The sequence below is a fragment of the Poromitra crassiceps genome, assembly GCF_964638095.1.
Source record: "Poromitra crassiceps genome assembly, chromosome: 12".
Classification (NCBI taxonomy): Eukaryota; Metazoa; Chordata; class Actinopteri; order Beryciformes; family Melamphaidae; genus Poromitra; species Poromitra crassiceps.
Genome location: NC_139632.1, coordinates 44666338 through 44688318, shown reverse-complemented (window position 1 = coordinate 44688318; position 21981 = coordinate 44666338). Strand labels below are relative to the sequence as shown.

General features: G+C 43.8%; 1 protein-coding gene across 1 annotated transcript; it reads left to right on the top strand.

The window, feature by feature from the left end:
• Positions 1-4559: 4559 nt before the first annotated feature.
• Positions 4560-15547, top strand: LOC310786242 (sodium/hydrogen exchanger 1-like; the record flags this gene model as incomplete). Its single annotated transcript, XM_083647405.1, has 8 exons — positions 4560-4696; positions 4867-4973; positions 5480-5556; positions 5764-5911; positions 8605-8822; positions 10480-10682; positions 15052-15292; positions 15450-15547. Exons 5-8 carry the CDS (start codon positions 8627-8629, stop codon positions 15545-15547), a joined length of 738 nt encoding a protein of 245 aa, XP_083503531.1. The 5' UTR covers positions 4560-4696; positions 4867-4973; positions 5480-5556; positions 5764-5911; positions 8605-8626.
• Between the last annotated feature and the right edge of the window lie 6434 nt (positions 15548-21981).

The window sequence follows — 21981 nt, the reverse complement described above, 5'->3', positions numbered from 1 at the left end:
CCTTAGTTTCTTTAGTGAGTGAGTGGATGGACTTCTGCACGTTTTCAAACTTGTTTTCAAGCTGCTCAAAACCTCTGAGCGATGTCGGACTTAATCGATAGTGTTTCACGGAGTAAAAGTTTAGCCCAAGCCGTGTATCTCCAGCCTCCAGCAGGTGAGTCATTTCCTCATTCATGGCGTGATTGCTTCGTCTTTTTCTTTCTGCTTACCTGTGTTGTGTTATGTTATGTTATGTTATGTTGTTAAAAGAGGGCAAGAGAGGAAATTAAAACAGAAGTGGATTTATAGTTAGAAAGAGTGCTAAAAAAGAGAGATTTTTTTTTTTTTTTTGAAAAAATCCATAGATATATGGATAGATTCATAGATAGATTCTTTGTACAATTATGACTTGTTGACACCTCAGCTGTTTCCTGTCACCCAATGCCACACCTCTGACAACTGGACTCTTTTTGACATTTGAACGAGTACATTTATGTATTCTGATGTTTTCATCTTTGCAGAATGAGTCTGTCACAGACCTGATGAATTCCATTGCAGTGGACTATGCCCAACGAAGCGATGGGTACAAAAAACTGACCAGAACTGTGATGGACTCAGTCTTCTCAGTGGAGGAGATGTCAACAAGCTCTGTCACCGGGAAGAAGGGGATTCATGGGCAGTCACGACAGCCCCTTGAGCCAAAGAAGGTGAAGCTGGTACTTGGTAAGCATACCAGACTATTGTTTGGCAAAATGCTATTGTATCAGCTTGTTAACACACAAAATGTATATTTTCTTATTACCATATGGTTATAAAAAATATTTTGTGTGTATCCTCAATGCAAAGCCAATTAGGGTTGGCCAGTAATAAGATAATACCTTAGACCCGGGTATTTGAAAATAGCAAAGGTATCAGTTTCATTACCGTCAAGATTTAAAGGTAAAATTGGATACCCTCCAACCCTAATGTGATTTTTTTAAAGCATTCTTGGATCAAACATTGACTCCTGTTTTACACAATATGAATGAATTGGGCCCTCTTTGGTATCTGACTCCACATGTGTTTGGTGAGTACTGAAGTAAATTCAGTAGAATTTAATTTAATTTCTTACAGACCATGTCAAGAAAGTTCACCGCAACATCTCTATCTCTGAGATCAAGGCCTGTATGGCACAAAAAGTGAAGGACACGAGGAGACGAGCAGAGAGGTAAACATGGTGACCTATCTACACTGCATGTATATCCCAAGATCCTAATGGGCTACATGCACAACTCCACTACTTCCTGAAATTAGTACAGCTTCTTTATTTCCTGTCATCACTATTGGATGAACTGATTAATGTCAGGTGTGCTGCAGTCACAACAATGATCAGGCACACCTGATTAATCAGTTAATCCAATAGCGTAGGACAGGAAATAAAGAAGCTGTACTAATTTCAGGAAGTAAAGAAGTTGTGCATGTAGTCTATAGATTGATTGATTGCCATTATTAATCCCACAGTGACTGAGTCATTCATTTTGGATGGCTATTACAGTGCCTGCTGTGGGTCTTCACAGGATCTTTGCTTGTTTGAATACTTATATTTGAATACTCTGAATCAGCGGGCGCACTAGACTTTCTTATTGGCTGTCATTTTGACAGATGAAACATTCTGTCATAACATAATGTAGCTGTGTTAAAGTGACAATCGGGAGTCCCGGTGGCTCACCTGGTAGAGCGCGTCCCATTAAGGCTTAGTTCTTTGAGTGGCCGACCGGTGGTCCTTTGCCACATGTCATCCCCTCTCTCTCCCCACCTTTCCTGCCCTATTCACCTTATGTAGCCCCACCCACTTGACCCATTGTGTCATGACTTCCTGTTCAAACCTCCAGCTGTTTTACCTGCTCAAACTAGTCTGACTCAAATGGTCAAACCTAGTTTGACTCACATATGATTCAGACTAGGTTTATGAGGTTTATGTCACAGGAAGTGTAAACACAATCAGAACGTCTGATTGTGTTTACACTTCCTATTAGTCTCTCAAGCCACTGAAGACAGACTGTCTCTTCTACATAAGGTGAATACAATAAAGGCAAAAATCATTTAAAAAAAAAGTGGTCTTCAGATTTTTCTGTTGTAAAAAAAAAAGGAAAGGTGAAGACTGAAAATATTCGGTTAACACGACTACTGCTCTGAATACATAGACTAGTCATGACTTGAAAATAACGGAACCAATCCTGAAATCCAGACAGAAAAGAACTGAATCTTTACTTTGACAGAATAGACTAGTGTTTGTACTGCCCTAATCTTTCATTTTGTGTTTCCCAAAACAGGGCTCCTGTTGGAGAAAGCATACAATCCTGAGTGCACACACACACACACGCACGCACGCACGCACGCACACACGGACACACATGCATATACAGTATACACACTGGAAATCATATCGGTGTGAATATTCTGAACAGAAAGGTTGCCTTGGCCAGTAAATTTCTACATACAGTTTTTCAGTTTATCAGTCACTCACACAGGCAGGTTCACTGTGGAAGTTAGTAGTACAGTATTAAGTTAACGGTTTGTTGAAGTACGAATTTTATGGTGGTGGCTAATACCTCTATTTTTCTGTGCCAAGATGCCTGAAACCATTTCCTTACTCTGATTCAAGCAATAAAAGTGACATACTGAAGACAAACCATTGCGCTTTTATTTATTTTAATTTTATAGTTGCTTTATAGTTAATCTTCTCACTGTAAATACTACGTATAGTATATATATCTATCTATGTATCTATCTATCGGTATCTATCCATCTTACTGGAGAAGATACTGTGGTAATATTATTAGCCAAATTATTATATCCACATTTTCACACATCCACACTGTATTTGCCAACATTAACATGGGAATTTACATGGGTTTCACATGTAATCCCATATGTTTCACATGTAATCCCATGGATTTCACATGGGAATTCATATGGGTTTAACATGGGAATTTACATGGGTTTCACATGTAATCCCATGGGTTTCACATGGGAATTCATATGGGTTTCACATGGGAATTTACATGGGTTTCACATGTAATCCCATAGGTTTCACATGTAATCCCATGGGTTTCACATGGGAATTCATATGGGTTTCACATGGGAATTTACATGGGTTTCACATGTAATACCATAGGTTTCACATGGGAATCCATATGGGATACACATGGGTATTGGTGTGGGTTTAACCTGGGAATTTACATAGGTTTCACATGTAATACCATAGGTTTCACATGGGAATTCATATGGGTTTAACATGGGAATTTACATGGGTTTCACATGTAATCCCATGGGTTTCACATGTAATCCCATGGGTTTCACATGGGAATTCATATGGGTTTAACATGGGAATTTACATGGGTTTCACATGTAATACCATAGGTTTCACATGGGAATCCATATGGGATACACATGGGTATTGGTGTGGGTTTAACCTGGGAATTTACATGGGTTTCACATGTAATCCCATAGGTTTCACATGGGAATTCATATGGGTTTAACATGGGAATTTACATGGGTTTCACATGTAATCCCATGGGTTTCACATGTAATCCCATGGGTTTCACATGGGAATTCATATGGGTTTAACATGGGAATTTACATGTGTTTCACATGTAATCCCATATATTTCACATGTAATCCCATGGGTTTCACATGGGAATTCATATGGGTTTAACATGGGAATTTACATGCGTTTCACATGTAATCCCATAGGTTTCACATGTAATCCCATGGGTTTCACATGGGAATTCATATGGGTTTAACATGGGAATTTACATGGGTTTCACATGTAATCCCATAGGTTTCACATGTAATCCCATGGGTTTCACATGGGAATTCATATGGGTTTAACATGGGAATTTACATGTCTTTCACATGTAATCCCATAGGTTTTACATGGGTTTCACGTGCAATCCTATAGGTTTTACATGGGTTTCACATGTAATCTCATAGGTTTCACATGGGAATTTGTATTAATTTACAATGGGAATTTACACATGTAATCACATAGGTTTCACATGTTATCACATGGGAATTTACATGGGTTTCACACATTTCACATGTGAAAACGTTCCAAAACCACATGCTTTCATGGGAAAAGCACATGTGATCACATGTGTTTCACATGTGATCACATGTGAAATTTCACATGTGATCACATGTTTGCACATGTGAAAAATGCACATGTGAAATTTCATGTGGAAAAATTGCCTGTGCAAAATCACATGTGATCACATGTGATCACATGTGATTATTTCACATGTGAAATTCATGTGCTTTTTCTGTAAGGGTGTGCCCACTTGAATTGCAAAGTTAAATGCCTCCTTCATGTATATGTATGTCTCCTCTCCTTTTTACCCTATGTGTATGTATGTGTCACCTACATTGCACCCCTGTCAGTTGCCCTATGTATGCACTAATTTTTCTATTTCTTCTTTTTAAACTTTTTTGTACCTCACCTGTCGAGGGACTACGGATGGAAATTAGCTAAGGCTATAATCCGGCACATTTACATGCAAATGTTCATTAATGTTGCACTGTCCCTGAAATAAATAAATAAAAAATTACCTACCTGTCTTTAGACTAAATGTCATGACTTTGTTTCAATCTTTTTACAGTTAACAAACAAGCCAGAGCTCCCAGCCCACCGCCCAGCGACATGGTTCTGTGAAACAGTGCCTTCTCCTTCAACCAGGTATAATTCTGGACTTGATCTGAAAGCTTGTGTGATTTATCAAATGTCTTCAAAGGGCGTAATGTAGGGCTAGCATTTGAATCCAGAGGTAAATTAGTATTTGGGACAGCCCTACAGTTGGAACAATATTTGGCATTAAAATGTAATACTTTAATTTGCCTTCATTCCAGTGGCAGCTGGTCTCCTCTCCATGACCTTCTGCTCATGACCGATGCCTGCAGCAACTGGCGGATGGAGCAGGATGTGGCCGTGCTGACCAAGCAGCTGGAACAGCAAGGTAGAGCATGAAGAAGCACACATGAATTTGAATGAGTTTTCATAAACTGTTAAACTCCACCTACCTCCCCCCCATAGAGACACTGCGGAGCGTGCCATCATTCAGAAACCACGCCCAAAACGGGGGAAAACACAATCTCCCCTCCAATCCTGGCATTCCTCCTATGTCGCGTGCATGGTCGGGTGTTGCACAAAAATATCGTATATGCGGAAGATGAACACTCCAACTTACTTCATTGACAGCAACATCCACATTTTTCTTCTTGCCAATTCTCAATGGCTTCCTTGTTTTCCTTGGGAGTACAAAAAAATGTTAACTGGCGATTTTTTTTTACATTTGTTGTCTGCGCAGCCCACCACACAACAGCTTTTAGCTATGTTTAATTCAAGGAAAATGACACTGGTGTGTGGAAATGAACTGTGCTTTTCCCCCGTGATGGGCGTGGCCTATTTCATACTGTACATTTACTGTTTCTCATCTCACTCTGTAACCATCTATCTATACAGACTGAGAACATCCAGTTGAAACGCAGTCTGGAGAAGCTGAAAGGACAGCGTGAGGAACAGGAGCTAGAGATCAACAGGTAAGCACCTAAGGACTCAAAACACTTGAAGGGAATGTGAGTCTCTCTTCTTTTTTCATTTCTTTTCATGAGTGCTGGTTGTACGACAAGAGACCATTTCTCATTTGTGACTCAGAAAAAACGACAGGACTTCTGATGAAGCTGTTTTTATTCATTCATGTATAAATTGCCTGACCCACAGTTTCACTGCTCGCCTGTCTCTTTTAGGTTGACAACACGCCTGAAGGAGGAGAGAATCCACTACTTTGACCTCTGCAGTGAGCAGGGGGCGAAGGAGTGGATGCTGACCCAAGAGCTCATCTCCAAAATCAAGGATGAGAAACATCAGCGGGAGATCCAGGACTTGAAGAACCAGGTGGGGAAGCACTGTATGCTATTGTGTGCTGGGGCAGCAGGCTGAAGGCAGCGGACGCCAACAGACTCAACAAACTGATCCGTAAGGCCAGGGACATTGTGGGGCTGGATCTGGGCTCTCTGACTGCGGTGTCAGAGAAGAGAACGTTGTCCAGGCTACGCTCCATCATGAGCAACGACTCACACCCACTCCACGGCGTGCTAGTCAAACACAGGAGTACGTTCAGTGAGAGACTGATTCCACCTAGATGCAATACGGAGAGGCACAGGAAATCATTCCTGCCTGTGGCCATTGGTCTATTTAATGCCTCTCTTAAAAGAGCACCTCGGAGACGCTCAGTCAAGGACAGTCTGTTGAAAGGCCAGGAGCCCCTGAGCCCCTGATATAAGAGTCATGAAACAGCTTCCCAGTGTCAATTCCTTTTCTCACCCCTCCCTCATGCCCTTATAGCCAATCCAAGATTCAAGATTCAAGATTTGTATTGTCACTCCAGTCCGTAGTACAAGTATCACGTGTGAAATTCTTGTGCTGTAGACTCCGTTACAACATAGTGCAAAATAGCAGGGCATATGAGTGCAAAAACAACAAGAGACACAACAAGCAATAAAACAAGCCAAAAAACAGTGACATATTCACTGCACATAGGTGCAAATAGTATAGACATAATTTAAACATAATTATAATAATGTTTAATAATTAAACATTCTGTTTGCACAGGTGCAAATAGCATAGACCTAATTAGAATTAAACATACGTAATGGTAGCAGCTGCAGTACAGCTACTACATGATTGTTGGGAGTTTATTTGTGTATGTTAAGGAGTCTCGTGGCCTGCGGGAAGAAACTGTCCCTCAAGCGATTTGTGCGTGCTTTTGGGACAGTGTATCTCCTCCCTGAGGGTAACAGGGAGAACATGTGGTTCACATGTGGGGGTGGTTTGTGTCCTTGATGGTCTTCAGGGACCTCCTGAGGCAATCCAATATTGCTGTAGAGGTGGAATGATGAGCAGCTGTAGTGCCTTATGCAACTTGGATGACATTAGTTTTTCGGCCTCTGCATCTTTGACATGATAGTAGAAGTGGTTACCAGACTGGGGTGGGGACATCTCTCTCTGGCTGTCGTGTGTGTTTTCCTGATCAGAATGTATCTTTGACATGATAGTAGAAGTGGTTACCAGACTGGGATGGGGACATCTCTCTCTGGCTGTCGTGTGTGTTTTCCTGATCAGAATGTATCTTTGACATGATGGAGAAGTGGTTACCAGACTGGGATGGGGACATCTCTCTCTGGCTGTCGTGTGTGTTTTCCTGATCAGAATGCATCTTTGACATGATAGTAGAAGTGGTTACCAGACTGGGATGGGGACGTCTCTCTCTGGCTGTCGTGTGTGTTTTCCTGATCAGAATGCATCTTTGACATGATAGTAGAAGTGGTTACCAGACTGGGATGGGGACGTCTCTCTCTGGCTGTCGTGTGTGTTTTCTGATCAGAATGCATCTTTGACATGATGGAGAAGTGGTTACCAGACTGGGATGGGGACGTCTCTCTCTGGCTGTCGTGTGTGTTTTCTGATCAGAATGCATCTTTGACATGATAGTAGAAGTGGTTACCAGACTGGGATGGGGACGTCTCTCTCTGGCTGTCGTGTGTGTTTTCTGATCAGAATGCATCTTTGACATGATAGTAGAAGTGGTTACCAGACTGGGATGGGGACGTCTCTCTCTGGCTGTCGTGTGTGTTTTCTGATCAGAATGCATCTTTGACATGATGGAGAAGTGGTTACCAGACTGGGATGGGGACGTCTCTCTCTGGCTGTCGTGTGTGTTTTCCTGATCAGAATGCATCTTTGACATGATAGTAGAAGTGGTTACCAGACTGGGATGGGGACGTCTCTCTCTGGCTGTCGTGTGTGTTTTCTGATCAGAATGGAACTTAGGCTGGAAATTGGAGCAATTTGTTATGCAGTAACCTCTGACATCACTGTTCCCCTTTGTTGCTGGAGAAGAGTTGAAAATGCTATTTTGTTCAGATTGCCTGTTCCAGTGTGTTCCAGGCCAACGGCGCCCCCGCCAGGCCAGAAAAAAGATTGATTTTTTTTCCTGCTTTCCCCAAAATTTCAATAAACCTTTATGGCATATTATTACAATACAACAATGCTGGTGTTGACAGTGTTGACAGTAATAGAAGATGCCAAATCATTAAAAACAATAAGCATTTTGCTTTTAGGAGCATTGTGCCAGCGTGCAGCGCTGTTCCAAAACGTGTCAACGTGTGTCGTTGCCTGGGAAACGCACATCCCATAATACAACTGTTCGCATCGCATCCCATAATAGTATGATGATACTTGGGATGCCATTGCGTACATGGATGCGAACAGGTTAGCTAAAAGTTTAGTGTCGCCAGTGAGGGCCCCCATCGTTGCGGTCGGGGTACATTTCGAAATCCCTCCAGGCCTGAAATTTTTCTAGGGGAAACACTGCTGTTCCCATATTATTCTCAGAAGCAATAATCAGTGATTTGATAATGTTTGCTTTTATACTAAGACCATCAAAGCTAGATTCAGAAAGAAGAGCGAACATTTTCTGAGGAGTTAGGAAACTATTCAAATCTCATAAAACAATCAAATGTTCACTCACTTTATTATCCATTCAACTGATGCAAAAGGCATTAGCATCTTGTCCCTTGTCCTTACAGGTTGATAGCATGCGGGGCAGTGATGCGACCCTACGTGGAGGCCAAGATATCCCACAAGTCCCACACCACCATCAAGTACTTCCTGAAGATGTGGAGCAGCGTCAGCGAGACGCTCATCTTCAACTTCCTGGGCGTGGCCACGGTGGACGGACAGCACTCCTGGAACTGGACCTTCGTCACGGTCACTGTCATCCTGTGTCTGGTGGCACGGGTCATAGGTCAGCTCTACTGTAGTGCTTTCCAAACGTTCTGAACGTATATGTGATGGCAGGCGGGGGTGTGTTAAGATATACATTCAAACGGAAACATGATGTCATGGTGGACTGCCGTTGATAATCTATGCACAAGTCAAGTGAATAGCTTCTTATGAAACACGTTTGTCACAAAGTTCACTATAGAGCAAGTACTGTACATAATATGTTAAGCAATGAGCAGAGCATATATATATATATATATATATATATATATATACACATATATATACACCAGAGGGTTAGGGTAGCGGAGCGGTGATAATTACCGCTCCTCGCTCCCAGAGCGGTCCTTTCCACCCGCTCCAGCGCTCACGGCCGCTCCAGACCGCTCCCCGCTCGATACAGATTTCACCCGCTCGCACTCACCGCTCCACTCCGCTCAAAAGAATAAGAGAGATAAAAAGGCCAGGGTGTTTTAATTTGCATTTAAACGCGTTTCGGCATATGTGCCTTCATCAGAGCAGAGCATGCTCTGATGAAGGCACATATGCCGAAACGCGTTGACCCTCAATAAAAAAAGAAAGTGGAAATCTGAAGTCTTGCATCTCAATTTTTGGCGTGCTGCTACCGTCACTCTTGTAGTGATTTTTTTGATGATATACTGTCTGTCTGTGACTTCATTGGTTGTTGCCAAGAGTCACGAGCTCATCACAAGATACTGCCACACACATCATGTGATGGGAGAGCTTGTGATGGAAAACCGTTTTTAAGTTGTAGCGGTCAGTGGGTTTGTGGTCACTTCAGTGCCTACGGAGCCATCTCACATAGAGTAGCTTATTAAAACACACAATCAGAGAGAAAAGTCATTTGACTTTTATTAGGGCTAATTCATAAAACTCTGCAGTGACAGAACAGCAGCACGCAAAATCTGCACCACGGTAATTTACCCCGATTCATAAAATTATGAATTATGATTGTGAATACCATGATGGATCCACATTAGTTATTAGTCAGCTGCAACACAGGTGATCACAGCCAATCACAACCAACATGTTAATTAAGCTTGACATATGCAACAGTCTGCCTCTGAGTCTGTATCTGTCAATGGGCAGCAGAGACATGTTAGAATGGCAGATGATGTTGGGCATGGTAAACCAAATGTTTATGATGTCACTGACTGAGATTATGAATTGGTCAGTGGTGATCATCACCTGATGAAGACCTATCAATGCTCTGTAAGATAAATATATAGGAGCATTGGTGGCAGCAGCCTTCTCTTTAGGCTACTTTATCTCTGCTACACTCCAGCACCTGCTAAAACGTTTATGTGACGTGTATGGTCATCTTCTCTTTTTCAAAATGATAATTTTCATTAGTTAACGTTCATTTTTACAATAGACCGTGACCAAAATGGGTGGAAGAATGGAGAAAACGGGTCATGCAAAATTTGCAAATCGCTTCCCAATATTTCGCATTTTGAAGCACCCTACCGTGACGGTATCTGCCCCTAACGTTACTCTAAACCTGCCAGTAAGTTTTATGATACAGCCCCATTCTATGGCCCTAAATGGTCAACTCTGGCAACTAAATAGGCAAAAAAAATAGCAAATATTACAGTATTTGACCCAAATCTGTTACACACACACTCAAACCCAGTTTCTCATGACATTGTCCTTCCCAGGTGTGGTTGCTCTGGTCTACGTTATCAACAAGTTCCACATCGTCAAGCTGACCACCAAGGACCAGTTCATTATAGCCTACGGTGGCCTGCGAGGAGCCATCGCCTTCTCCCTGTGCTACCTGCTGGACAAGGACCATTTCCCCATGAGAGACATGTTCCTCACCGCCATCATCACCGTCATCTTCTTCACTGTCTTTGTCCAGGTACTGGGACACCATCTTGCCTGTTCTGTTCCCCACTCAACAGACTGTGTTGTCACATCGTTAGCCGTTAGCTGTTAGCCGCGTTAATATAAGAGCCCGACCCGTCACCCGTGACGTAAACACATACATGCAGGCAGGCTACATACACAGTCACTCGCAAAGGTTTATTACAGCTGAGAGGCTAAGTAAGGGACGCTAATGTTATCTCTCTGACTCGTTTGCTCCAATACACCCTTTTCACGGGGGCCATTTTGTGTCAAAAAGGCAGGGTAAAGACAGGGGCAAGCATAACACTAATGAGGGTTTCCAACTTCCATGATTCACCCGTTTACACAACTTCTTTGCGGGTTATCTGCCCCGGTGTACAACTGATTCAGCTCAGTCTGTCAGGAGGTGTGAGGTGATGCGCTTCATCAGATGGCCTCTAAGTTTACACCAACCGCAAAGATCATCTCATATCATACGAGGGAGTCCTGTTCAGTCTGTCTCGTGGTGTTGCCTAGTTGAAGGATTTGCCTAATAAGATTCAAGATTATTTCAAGATTTCAAGATTATTTTAATTTGTCCCGAGGGAAATTTGTCTTGGACATACAGGCTGCCACATAGGTACACAGTGCCATAACAAAAACAACAACAAAAAACAATAGTGCATAGCACACCAGTGCCGACATGTGCAAACACACAACCAAAGTGCAAACGTCAATAATTTACAGTACAATCAACAATACATTACCTATGACCTGAGTTTAGGAGACTGACTGATATGGGGATGAAAGAGTATTTGTATCTGTTGAGGTGTCTTTTTTTGTTCTTGATTGGGACTCTGTAACGCCTGCCAGATGGAAGCAGTTCGTATTCTGAATACAAGACATGAGAGGGGTCAGCAATGATCTTCCTAGCTTGTCTTATGAGTGATTTTGATAGCGAGGATGATATGCCATTCACCTTGGTGACAAGAGGATACAATTATGAACCAGAGAGAATACAGAAGAGGAACTTTTGCAGAGAGTGAAGTGAACAGGCAGAGAGATGCGCCTCCTGTCTAAATGCCTGGGTGCCCTGGCTGCAGACCTTTTTCACCATTCCCAGGATAAATTGTGGAAAACGTCCCAGACCAGAGAGGCCAGGTGACTTGTTGTCTCTAAAGTAAGTCAGTGTTTTATCTCTCTTCTAAGCCTTCCTGTTTTGTAAACCGCGGCTCTGTGCTCTGTGCAGGCTTTTAGCGGAGGAATACGGTAGTTGTACGGTTGGGAGAAAAAGCAGTGCCGAATGAAACTGCTGTTTTGCGGAAAAGTAAAGCGCTGAAAATTGTCAAAATAGAGCGTGCATGTACACGGATATCGATTTGTTTAGGTGGGCGTTGTTTTAGGTGGCTAAATTATGTTTTTTTGTTTAGTTGTTGACCCCCAGGACTTAGAGAGAAAAAGCTGGTGATGCTGCTGCTCTGGGTGCCGGATCTCGTTCGACGCTGCGCCCCGCTTCAAGAACACTGTACCTAATTAAGTTAGTGTATCTGACTAGCTGATACTTGTTAAATACTTGATAAATGTTTTAACATTGCATGATATTCAGTATAATCTCAGATATCCGGCAAGAAAAAAAATATTAATTTCACTAAACTTCCTGAAATTCCAATTCACTTCCAATGTTTCATTGGAATTGATTGATTGATTGATTGAATTGACCCCAATGCTGTTGCAGACCACCATGCCACTGCATCGTGGCAATTACGGTCAGATGCAGCATTGGGATGCTGAAAATAGGTGTTAGATCTACTGTATGCAGTAGATGGCGCCATTTTGCAATGACGAATACCTCTGTTACATTTAGACTTCACTGTTTATACCAAGATATATTTGAAGCTGCTAGTGTAAGAAAGGAAACCCACAGTGACCTTGGCTTGTGTGATGAACACCAACATGAGGAAGGGATCAGTGGGATATTGCAGCAGACGTGTCTTTAGCATACATGTAACAAACACTGACCTTGCATGCAAGATCATGTGACACAGTTCCATTTCTATTTGGTCCTAGATAGTCCATGGGCCAAGGCAAAAATCGGTACCACCTGAGGTGACCGCACGATTTTGTTATTTTTGTCTTCCTACATGTCTGTAGTTTATATTTTGGTATGATAACCCTGCCCATTTGGTAGCTTAAGGATAGTTATCACTCTGTAAACAAACCTACCCCCATATAAATGACAAAACCCTGATTTCTGTGTATTAGTCCAGATGATATGTGAAAATGATGTTCCCTTTTTCGTAAAAGCATGAAACTTGGTACGCTTATAGTTTGGGGCCCTGTACAGTTTCAGAAATTGAGCCATCACAAAAATGCCTTGTGGCGGCCATTTTAATTCTGCCATAAGCATAGTTTGCATCATATCTCCTGAACCACACATGCTAACACTGAAAAGGAGATGTCTATCCCAACGTTTTCATGGTCAAGGATTACAATGATACCATAGAACATCATAAAGTGTTAAAGTGACTAATCAATTGTGAATTTGATGACGTTGTGAGAAGGAAATGACAGTATCTGATAACTGATGCTATCCTCTCCCGGTAGGGAGGGGAGGCTGGCCAGCGAGACTAACATAATTATGAAATTACCCTCAAAACACAATAATTGTCAATACTAAACCATGTTTGGTAGGCATGAATTTGCAATTAAAATAGCTATAATTCACCATTGTTAATCTCCGTCCTTACTCTAAAAATGGTAAACCCCATCTTGGATTTGGCCGTCTGGCAGAAAGTCGCAGGATGTTTGGGAGGGGCCTGGGGGCTATTTTAACAAAAGGCCCATAGAAGTAACCCTGATCCAAATTACTCATCAAAAAATGTTAGCCAGAGAGTGGTCATGGAATTGAGGTTATAGCATCAGTTATCAGAAACTGTGATTTCCTTCTCACGTCATTAAATTCACCATTGATTAGTTACTTTAACAGTTTATGATGTTCTATATGGTAGCCATCACCTTTTCTGTGTTATCATGTGTGATTCAGGAGATATGATGCAAACTACATAATTCACTTATGGCGGAATTAAAATGGCCACCACGAAGCATTTTTGTGATGGCTCAATTTCTGAAGATTTACGGGGCCCCAAACTATATGCGTACCAAGTTTCATGCTTTTATGAAAAAGTGAACATGATTTTCACATATCATCTGGACTAATACACAGAAATCAGGGTTTTGTCATTTATATGGAGAAGGTTTTTTACAGAGTGATAACTATCAATAAGCTACCAGATTGGCAGGGTTATCATACCAAAATATAAACTAGAGACATGTAGGAAGACAAAAATACAAAAAGTGCGCGGTCCCCTTAGGTGGTACCGATTTCACCATTGGCCCATGGACTAATTGCATCGTATCTTTCTCAAAACACCACTGAATTCACCAAAACATCACTGAATTCACCATTAACTATTCATGTGAACAGTTTATGATGTTGTATAGAGTGTCATTGTAATCCCTGACCATGAAAACATAGGGGTAGACATCACATTTTCTGCGTTATCATGTGTGGTTCAGAGATATGATGAAATCAGGGTTTTGTCATTTTTTGGGGGTAGGTTTGTTTACAGAGTGATAACTATCCTTAAGCTACCAAATCGGAAGGGTTATCATACCAAAATATAAACTAGAGACATGTAGGAAGACAAAAATAACAAAATCGTGCGGTCACCTCAGGTGGTACCGATATGTCAAAATTTCAGCCTTGGCCCATGGACTATTGTGGGCGTGAGATATTTCAACATTGTATTACAATGTTTACAATGATGACTGTTGTCTTTTTGGGTGTAATTCTCCACCCTGGACTTTGTGTCTGCTAGCTTGGCTTTCTTCTTCCTCTGTATGAGCAGTGAAAGTTACATTTTGCCTACATTGTCGATTAATCGGTTAACATAGATTGATCGATCAAATTCTTAATGTAGTAGGAGGAGTAGGGTTGAATTAGTTTGGAGTCTGCTACTATAGGTTGGAGGCTTTAGCTGATGTGGCCTCCAGAAGCATCCTGCGTGAGGCGATCCAGGACCGTCCTCACGTGATCAAAGGGGTCCCATAAACACGAGACAGGACAAAAGTGACAAAGCAAAGCAAAATGAGACAGACACTAATATCAACTGTCCACAGGTGATGTGGCTGTGCGTACCAGACTGACCTCTCGAGGGCCGAGGCAGACGCCATTTTAAGCCCCGTATGGACAAAAAGACACCATAAGATCAAAAGATGAACAGCCACAACAAAGACATAAATATTGATCATATCTACATGCGAAAGGGGGATGACTGTAACACTACGAAACTGTGATATATGAACAATATTAACTAATTTTCTGTGATATTATCTCTCCTCAGAGTCACCTGTTTGAGAGCATCCAGGAGGGCAAGTATGAGTTTCCAGACAAGGACTGGGCTCACATCTCAGAGGGAGCCAAGGACCTCATATCCAAGCTGCTGGTCTGGGATGCCACTCTGCGTCTCAGTGCTGCTCAGCTCCTCCAGCAGCCACTCTGCGTCTCAGTGCTGCTCAGCTCCTCCAGCACCCACTCTGCGTCTCAGTGCTGCTCAGGTCCTCCAGCACCCCTGGGTGCAGGGGGTAGGTGTCTTCTAAACTTCTATTGACACATGACTACTGGTACTCTAATTCATCCAGTGGCATTTATTAGTAATACACTTAGGAGTTTATTTCACAATCTTTATTTAGTGGTTATTTCAAAGTTAAAGTGTACATGCTGGTGTTTTCATTTCCCCAGAATGCTCCAGAGAGAGATCTTCCAACTCCTCATTTTCTCCAAAGGTAAAACCAGATAGCTTTGAAAACTATGTCAAATTCATCTCTAAAGCCCTTTAAACAATTGTCAGTGCTTGTGCAAAGTGCTTTACAGAGCAACAAAGGACATTGATAAATACATTTTAATTAATTAAATTAAATTAATACATAATAGATAAATAATTGTATTACTTTCTGAAGACTGGACAATGTGTGGTGCGTTTATATTATTACATTATACTTTTATACCTCTCAAACAATTTCTGTTGCTCTGCACAGCCCAGCTTTATTTTCCAACTTTTCTCAAAAGTTTCACAATCTAGGCCGTCCAGGTAGTGTAGCGGTAGATTCCCTGCCTACCAACACGAGGGTCGCAGGTTCGCGCCCCCGGATTAGTCGGGTGTCGGGCAATGGGTCTGCGGGTGGGAAGCCAGATTAAGGGTATGTGTCCTGAAGCGGCTGGCATGTCTTGGAGGAAGCATGGTGCTAGTCTACAGCTCTCCCCAGATTGGCAGAGGGTGGAGCAGTGACCCTGGGCAGCAGAGCAGGGGGAAATTGGCCAAGTACAAATGGAGGGGAAATCTGAAAAAAGTTTCACAATCTAAGCTTTTACTCTGAAGGCAAAATCGCTCTACTTCCTGTCTCACCCTGGTTAACTCATACAGTAGGTAACTTGACGCAGCAAAATCGCACCACTTCCTGTCTAGTCCTGAGCAGGAAAGCTAACTTTTACTTGGTCCCACATGTTCTTTTGGGCATGAAGTGTCCTAAATGAGAGCATTCAACCGTGTGTGTGTGTGTGTGTGTGGGTGTGTGTGGGTGTGTTTAGGTGTGTGCGTGCGTGTGTGTGTGTGTGTGTGTGTGTGTGTGTGTGTAGGTGTGTGCGCGCAGTCAGAGAGCCCAGATCCAGCCCCACAATGTCCCTGGCCTTACGGATCAGTTTGTTGAGTCTGTTGGCATCCGCTGTAGTGTTAATTTTGTCGGCTATTTTTTTATTTAGTCTTAGTCTTAGTCCCATGTTAAATGTCCTTGTTAGTCTTTGTCATATTTAGTCAACCTCATCCTGTTTTTATTTAGTCAAGTTTTAGTCGACTAAAAGTTTGAGCATTTTAGTCTCAGCTTAGTCAAATAAAACCATAAGTATATTAGTCTAGTCTTAGTCAACAAAAACTGTTCACATTTTAGTCTAGTTTTAGTCAATGAAAACTGTTGAATCTGCTGATGCGCTTCACTAGTAATGGTATTTCGAAGCAGTGTTGGCAACTCTTTCCCAGGGAAATTAATGCTGACCCTGCCCACCCGGGCCAGTGTCGGCATATTTACAGTCCCTGCTCAGCCCGCAGCTGAGGGGAGAATGGAGGGAGGCTGGCTGTGCTGTGTGGAAAGCACTCAGACCTCTCTGGATATAATGTAGACAAGCAAGTAGCTGTACATTTTGGGAACACAATGCCTCATACACATATAGATAAGACCCTTAGCTAAGACTGGGTGGATTCTGTTGTAACTACTGCAAATGTTTTTCAGACAGCTAAATGTCAGCTAGATCTATGATGCTGCAACACAGGAAACTGAACTGCTGCATTGAGGGGGGGAAACAGTCTATAATTAGTGTTAATTTTGTTGTCTATTTTTAAATTTAGTCGTAGTCTTAGTCCTGTGTCAAATGTCCTTGTTAGTTTTTATCATATTTATTCAACCTCATCGTCTTTTTGTTTAGTCAAGTTTTAGTCGACTAAAAGTTTGAGTATTTTAGTCTTGTCTTAGTCAATGAAACTAAAAGTCTGAACATTTTAGTCTCGTCTTAGTCTTGGGGAAAAAGGTAGTCGACTAACATTTTTCGTCGACGAAATTAACACTAATCCGCTGCCTTCAGCCTGCTGCCCCAGCACACAATAGCATACAGGAAGGCACTAGCCACTACCGACTCAGAACATCCTCAGCATGGTCCGGCAGACGTTGAAGGACCTCAGCCATCTCAGAAAGTAGAGACGGCTTTGCCCCTTCTTGTAGAGTGCATCAGAGTTCTTAGCCCAGTCTAGTTTATTGTCAATGTACACTCCAAGGTACTTGTAATCCTCCACTATGTCAACACTGACCCCGTCGATTGAAACAGGGGTCACCGGAGCCTTGACCCTCCTCAGGTCCACCACCAGCTCCTTTGTCTTTGACACATTGAGCTGCAGGTGGTTCTGCTCACACCATGTGACAAAGTTGGCCACCACATCCCGATACTCATCGTCGTCGCCATCTTTGATACATCCCACTATCGCAGAGTCGTGAGAGAACTTCTGAAGGTGGCAAGACTCTGTCTGGTAGGTGAAGTCCGTGGTGTAGATGGTGAAGAAGAAGGGAGAGAAGGCCGTCCCCTGTGGTGCTCCTGTATTGCTGACCACTCTGTCTGACACACAGTTCTGCAGGCGCACATACTGTGGTCTGCCAGACAGGTAGTCCACAATCCAGACCACCAGGGGGGCATCCACCCGCATCGCCGTCAGCTTCTCACCCAGTAGAGCCGGCCTGATGGTGTTGAAAGCACTGGAGAAGTCGAAGAACATGACTCTCACAGTGCTGGCCGGGTTGTCAAGGTGGGCGTAGGCGCGGTTGGTCAGGTAGATGACAGCGTCCCCCACTCCCAGTCGGGGCTGGTAGGCGAAATGGAGGGGGTCTAGGGATGGTTTGACCATAGGCCTGAGCTGCTCCAGGACGAGTTTCTCCAGGGTCTTGGCTTTTTAGGTATAGGGACGATACAGGACATTTTCCACATCACGGGGACCCTTTGGAGACTCGGGCTCTTGTTGAAGATCAGCTGTAGCACATCACAAAGCTGGGGGGCACAGGCTTTGAGCAGCATGGGGCTGACGCCATCCGGGCCAGCTGCTTTCCTAGTGTGTAGCCTCATAAGCTGATTCCTCACCTGGTCCGCTGTGATGGTCAGCGTGGGTGGGGGGGGGGGGCATCATCAGCTCTGAAGCCCTTTGGGGGGGGGAGGGGCGGTGTAGCCTCGTCTCTGGGTGACGGGGTATAGACAAGTTTCCTGGGCACTTCCGGTTTGCTTCCGGACTCGGCCGCGATCGTGTCTGTCGGTTCCGGTGTTTGTGAATACGGAGAAGCGTAACGTACTACCGTAGTAGCCATAGCGACCGCCGAAAAAATGCAAACTTGGGATCATTCTGCGAGTCTCCTATCTAATGAAAGAGTGTCTATCCCACACCCGTTGACACTGGACACATGGGAAGATAATATGTGTAAATGGCCGAACGTAACTACAGGCAGGATTATAGCGTATTTTGAGGAATCAATGGCGGTGGATGGCAACGCGATGAACAATCTCAAAAGCTCCGAAGCGTACCAATATCTCCACAGCAACAAAGTAGGTCGGGTATGTTGTAACGCTATGTATTTCATCAAATTACCCCCGTTGTGAATGAATATTACGGCTATTATTCCAGTGTTGTCATTAAGAGGCCGATTTCGCAGCAAGAATATTTAATTGGTCGGCACGTCGTTCTCGGTAAGGACGCTTTCGTTATTGAAACAGACAACATGCATGCACACTCCTACTGTAGCCTATCTATCTGCATTTGCAGACATTCATGAACCCATATCTTCTGGACATTGCCTTGATGAAAAAACAACGCAGCTAAAAGTAATAAGTGCGACAGTGTCAGTGCAGAGTGCAGACAGCGCACAACTTGAATCTCCAGCAATAGGCTACGCACCTTAATCTCTCCCACTCCACACCTGGCACCTGCGTCAGCTCTCCTGCACTCGTTCTCGGCTCGCATGTGGCTTTATTGGTGGTAAGCATTTTGATTCATCTCCTCATCATACGAGCGTCGGGCAACAAGCGCGAGCCATTGATTGATTGATTGATTCGCCCGAGTAGGTAAAAAGGCTTTTTACCTCCGCTAAATTGACAGCCTACGTCGGGTCTCTTTTGCTTTTGACGGCGGCAGGCACGCTTCTGTTTCTTTCCTGCCGTCTTGCTGGCCTCGGCTGAAGTAGGCTACTTGTTGCATGATCTCGATTAAAAAAAAAGGACTGGCCTAGCAAGGGATGTCTGTTTTGACATTTCGGTTTCCTCCTGTGTGTTTCCTCACAGCGGGTCCAGCGCTGGCCGGCGGGACTGATGCTGCTTGTTAAACGGCGCTCTACAGTAAAGAAAGCGTCTGCTATATTTTTCTTTTTCACCAACACTCAACATACAGGGGGCGGAAAACATATGATGTAATAAGTCTCTATTTAAGTCGTAGCTTATTGGCAACATCAGGCTGCTGTGGACGCTATGTGGACTTAACCGGAAGCCGGGGACATATAAGGCTGCTATGGCGCCGCCCTAGGCCAGCGCTGGGAAACTTGTCTATAGCCTGGGGGATGAGGGGGAGGGGAAGGTGATAAGCCTGGAGGGCCATCAGCCAGAGCCGGAGGGGGGGGAGGGGGGGGGGGGGCCACGACCCGTTCCTTGATGGGCCACGACCCGTTCCTTACACCCTACCAACGCCAACAGCTGCTCAAGAAAGTCAAAGAGGTGAGACTCTCTTCCAGCCATCCATCATGCAGGAACTACCACAGTGAGAACATCACATCACGTCACATCACACATGCATTTCATTCCAGGCTTCTTCCCTATGGGACATTTCCATACTTCCTGTTTACATTTGAAACCCCTCCTAAATCCAGTTGTTAGGGTTGTCTTTTTTTAATTGCAAAACATGTAGTACAAATGTACAAAGGTGATTTAATAGATTTCTTATTGTTGGAAGAATATATTGTTTTAGTATATTGTTTGCTACGCTTTTCAAAAACAATAAATAAAGACTTTAAGTTGGTGAATATGGTTTTATGGATGTGAAATGTTGCTAAAATGTCTGCCATGTTTTAACTGGGGTCTCTCTGGGATTTTGTGTGTGTGTGTGTGTGTGTGTGTGTGCATGCATGCGTGTGTGTATGCGTGAACACGCGCATGAAGGTGCATGGCCACATCCGCTCCATGTCTCCGTCCCTGGTCGCTCAGCTGGGTGGACTAGCGGTGGAGATGTCAGAAGCAGAGCTGGGCACCCTCCGTCTGTCCGAGCTGAGGAGTATCTACGCCATGGGATCAGTCAACACCTGGACAGACAGACAGGTATCAGCTTCGGTCATAGCCGGAGACATATTACATCCACTGTGTTGTGTGTTCACTCGCTTTCTGAAACAAATTGTACAAGTAGCACTGGCATGCTATACAATACAGGGTGAAGGTACAAGTACGTTGCTAATACATCCACCTACAATCCTGTTTGAGGCTATTTTACGCTCACTCATTCTCCATGGCTTTCATCCTAGCTGGCTGTGCTGTTCAGCCGCTTGTTAAACGCCACCAAGCAGAAACCTTCACAGCTGGACTCCAGCACTTTTGTGGCGATGGGATACATCGTGTGTGGAGCTAAAACAACAGAGATGCGTTTTTTCAATGCTGTGGAGTTCAGGTGAGACGTGTGTGTGTGTGTTTATTAGGGGTGTCAAAAATAATCGATTATAAGATGCATCGTCGATGCGGACGTGCACGATTCTGCATCGATTCACAAATGTCAAGAATCGATTATTATTATTTTTATTTATTTTTTTAACACGTTGAGTGCCAAGGACGAGATATCTCGGCTTACATGATCCAACCGTTGAGTGCCAAGGACGAGATATCTCGGCTTACATAAACATTTTTTTTTTTTGACGGTGGGACATCGATCAACCCCTTTTACGTCTCCTATCCCAGAATTGGAGGAAGAGAATGTGTATAATCTATTTTACCGACCAGCTAGGTGGCGACGGTGCCCTCCCGACAGAGAGAAAGTCAACCAAAAGCAGCCGCCTCCCGCGGCTGCTTCCTCCATTCTCAAGGAAATGGCTTGCCGATTTTACAGTCATCAGTCACCAGACTCGCCGCTCTCGGGCCGCGCCAGCAGCAGCACACGGGGGATTGCAAATTTGCATAATATATTATGGGTGAAACACACTTTGAAACGCCCGCAGAAAGGCCAGAATCGCACGCATTCCGAAAACCCAGAAACGAACGAGCCTCATTCTCATACTGTAGGCGGGGACGCTTTCGCCCTGCTGCGGTGGGGGGTTCCAGAAATGGACTGGGTGGGCAGCATAAAGCCTAGAGTCGCACGGGGCTTCATCGGGGCTCTCAAACCCAAGAGACGAGTGAGCCCTATCCACACTCGCTGCCAGGGAGGGAGGCTGCTCAAACTCGCTGCCAGGGAGGGAGGCTGCTCAAACTCGCTGCCAGGGAGGGAGGCTGCTCAAACTCGCAGCAGCAGCAGCAGAGCACTCGCTTGTGACAAACGCAGGCTGAAAGCCACTAGACACGCCCACGGAGGGAGGAGTTGAAGGAGAGGGCGTTCGGAACTATATTGTTTGGATGTCTGATCTCTCACTGATGCCAAAAATAAATGGTTAAAGTGACTGTTCTGCCTGTTTGATTGAATTTCACAAAACTGCGATTATCTCAGCTTTCACTCTCAGACAGCTGA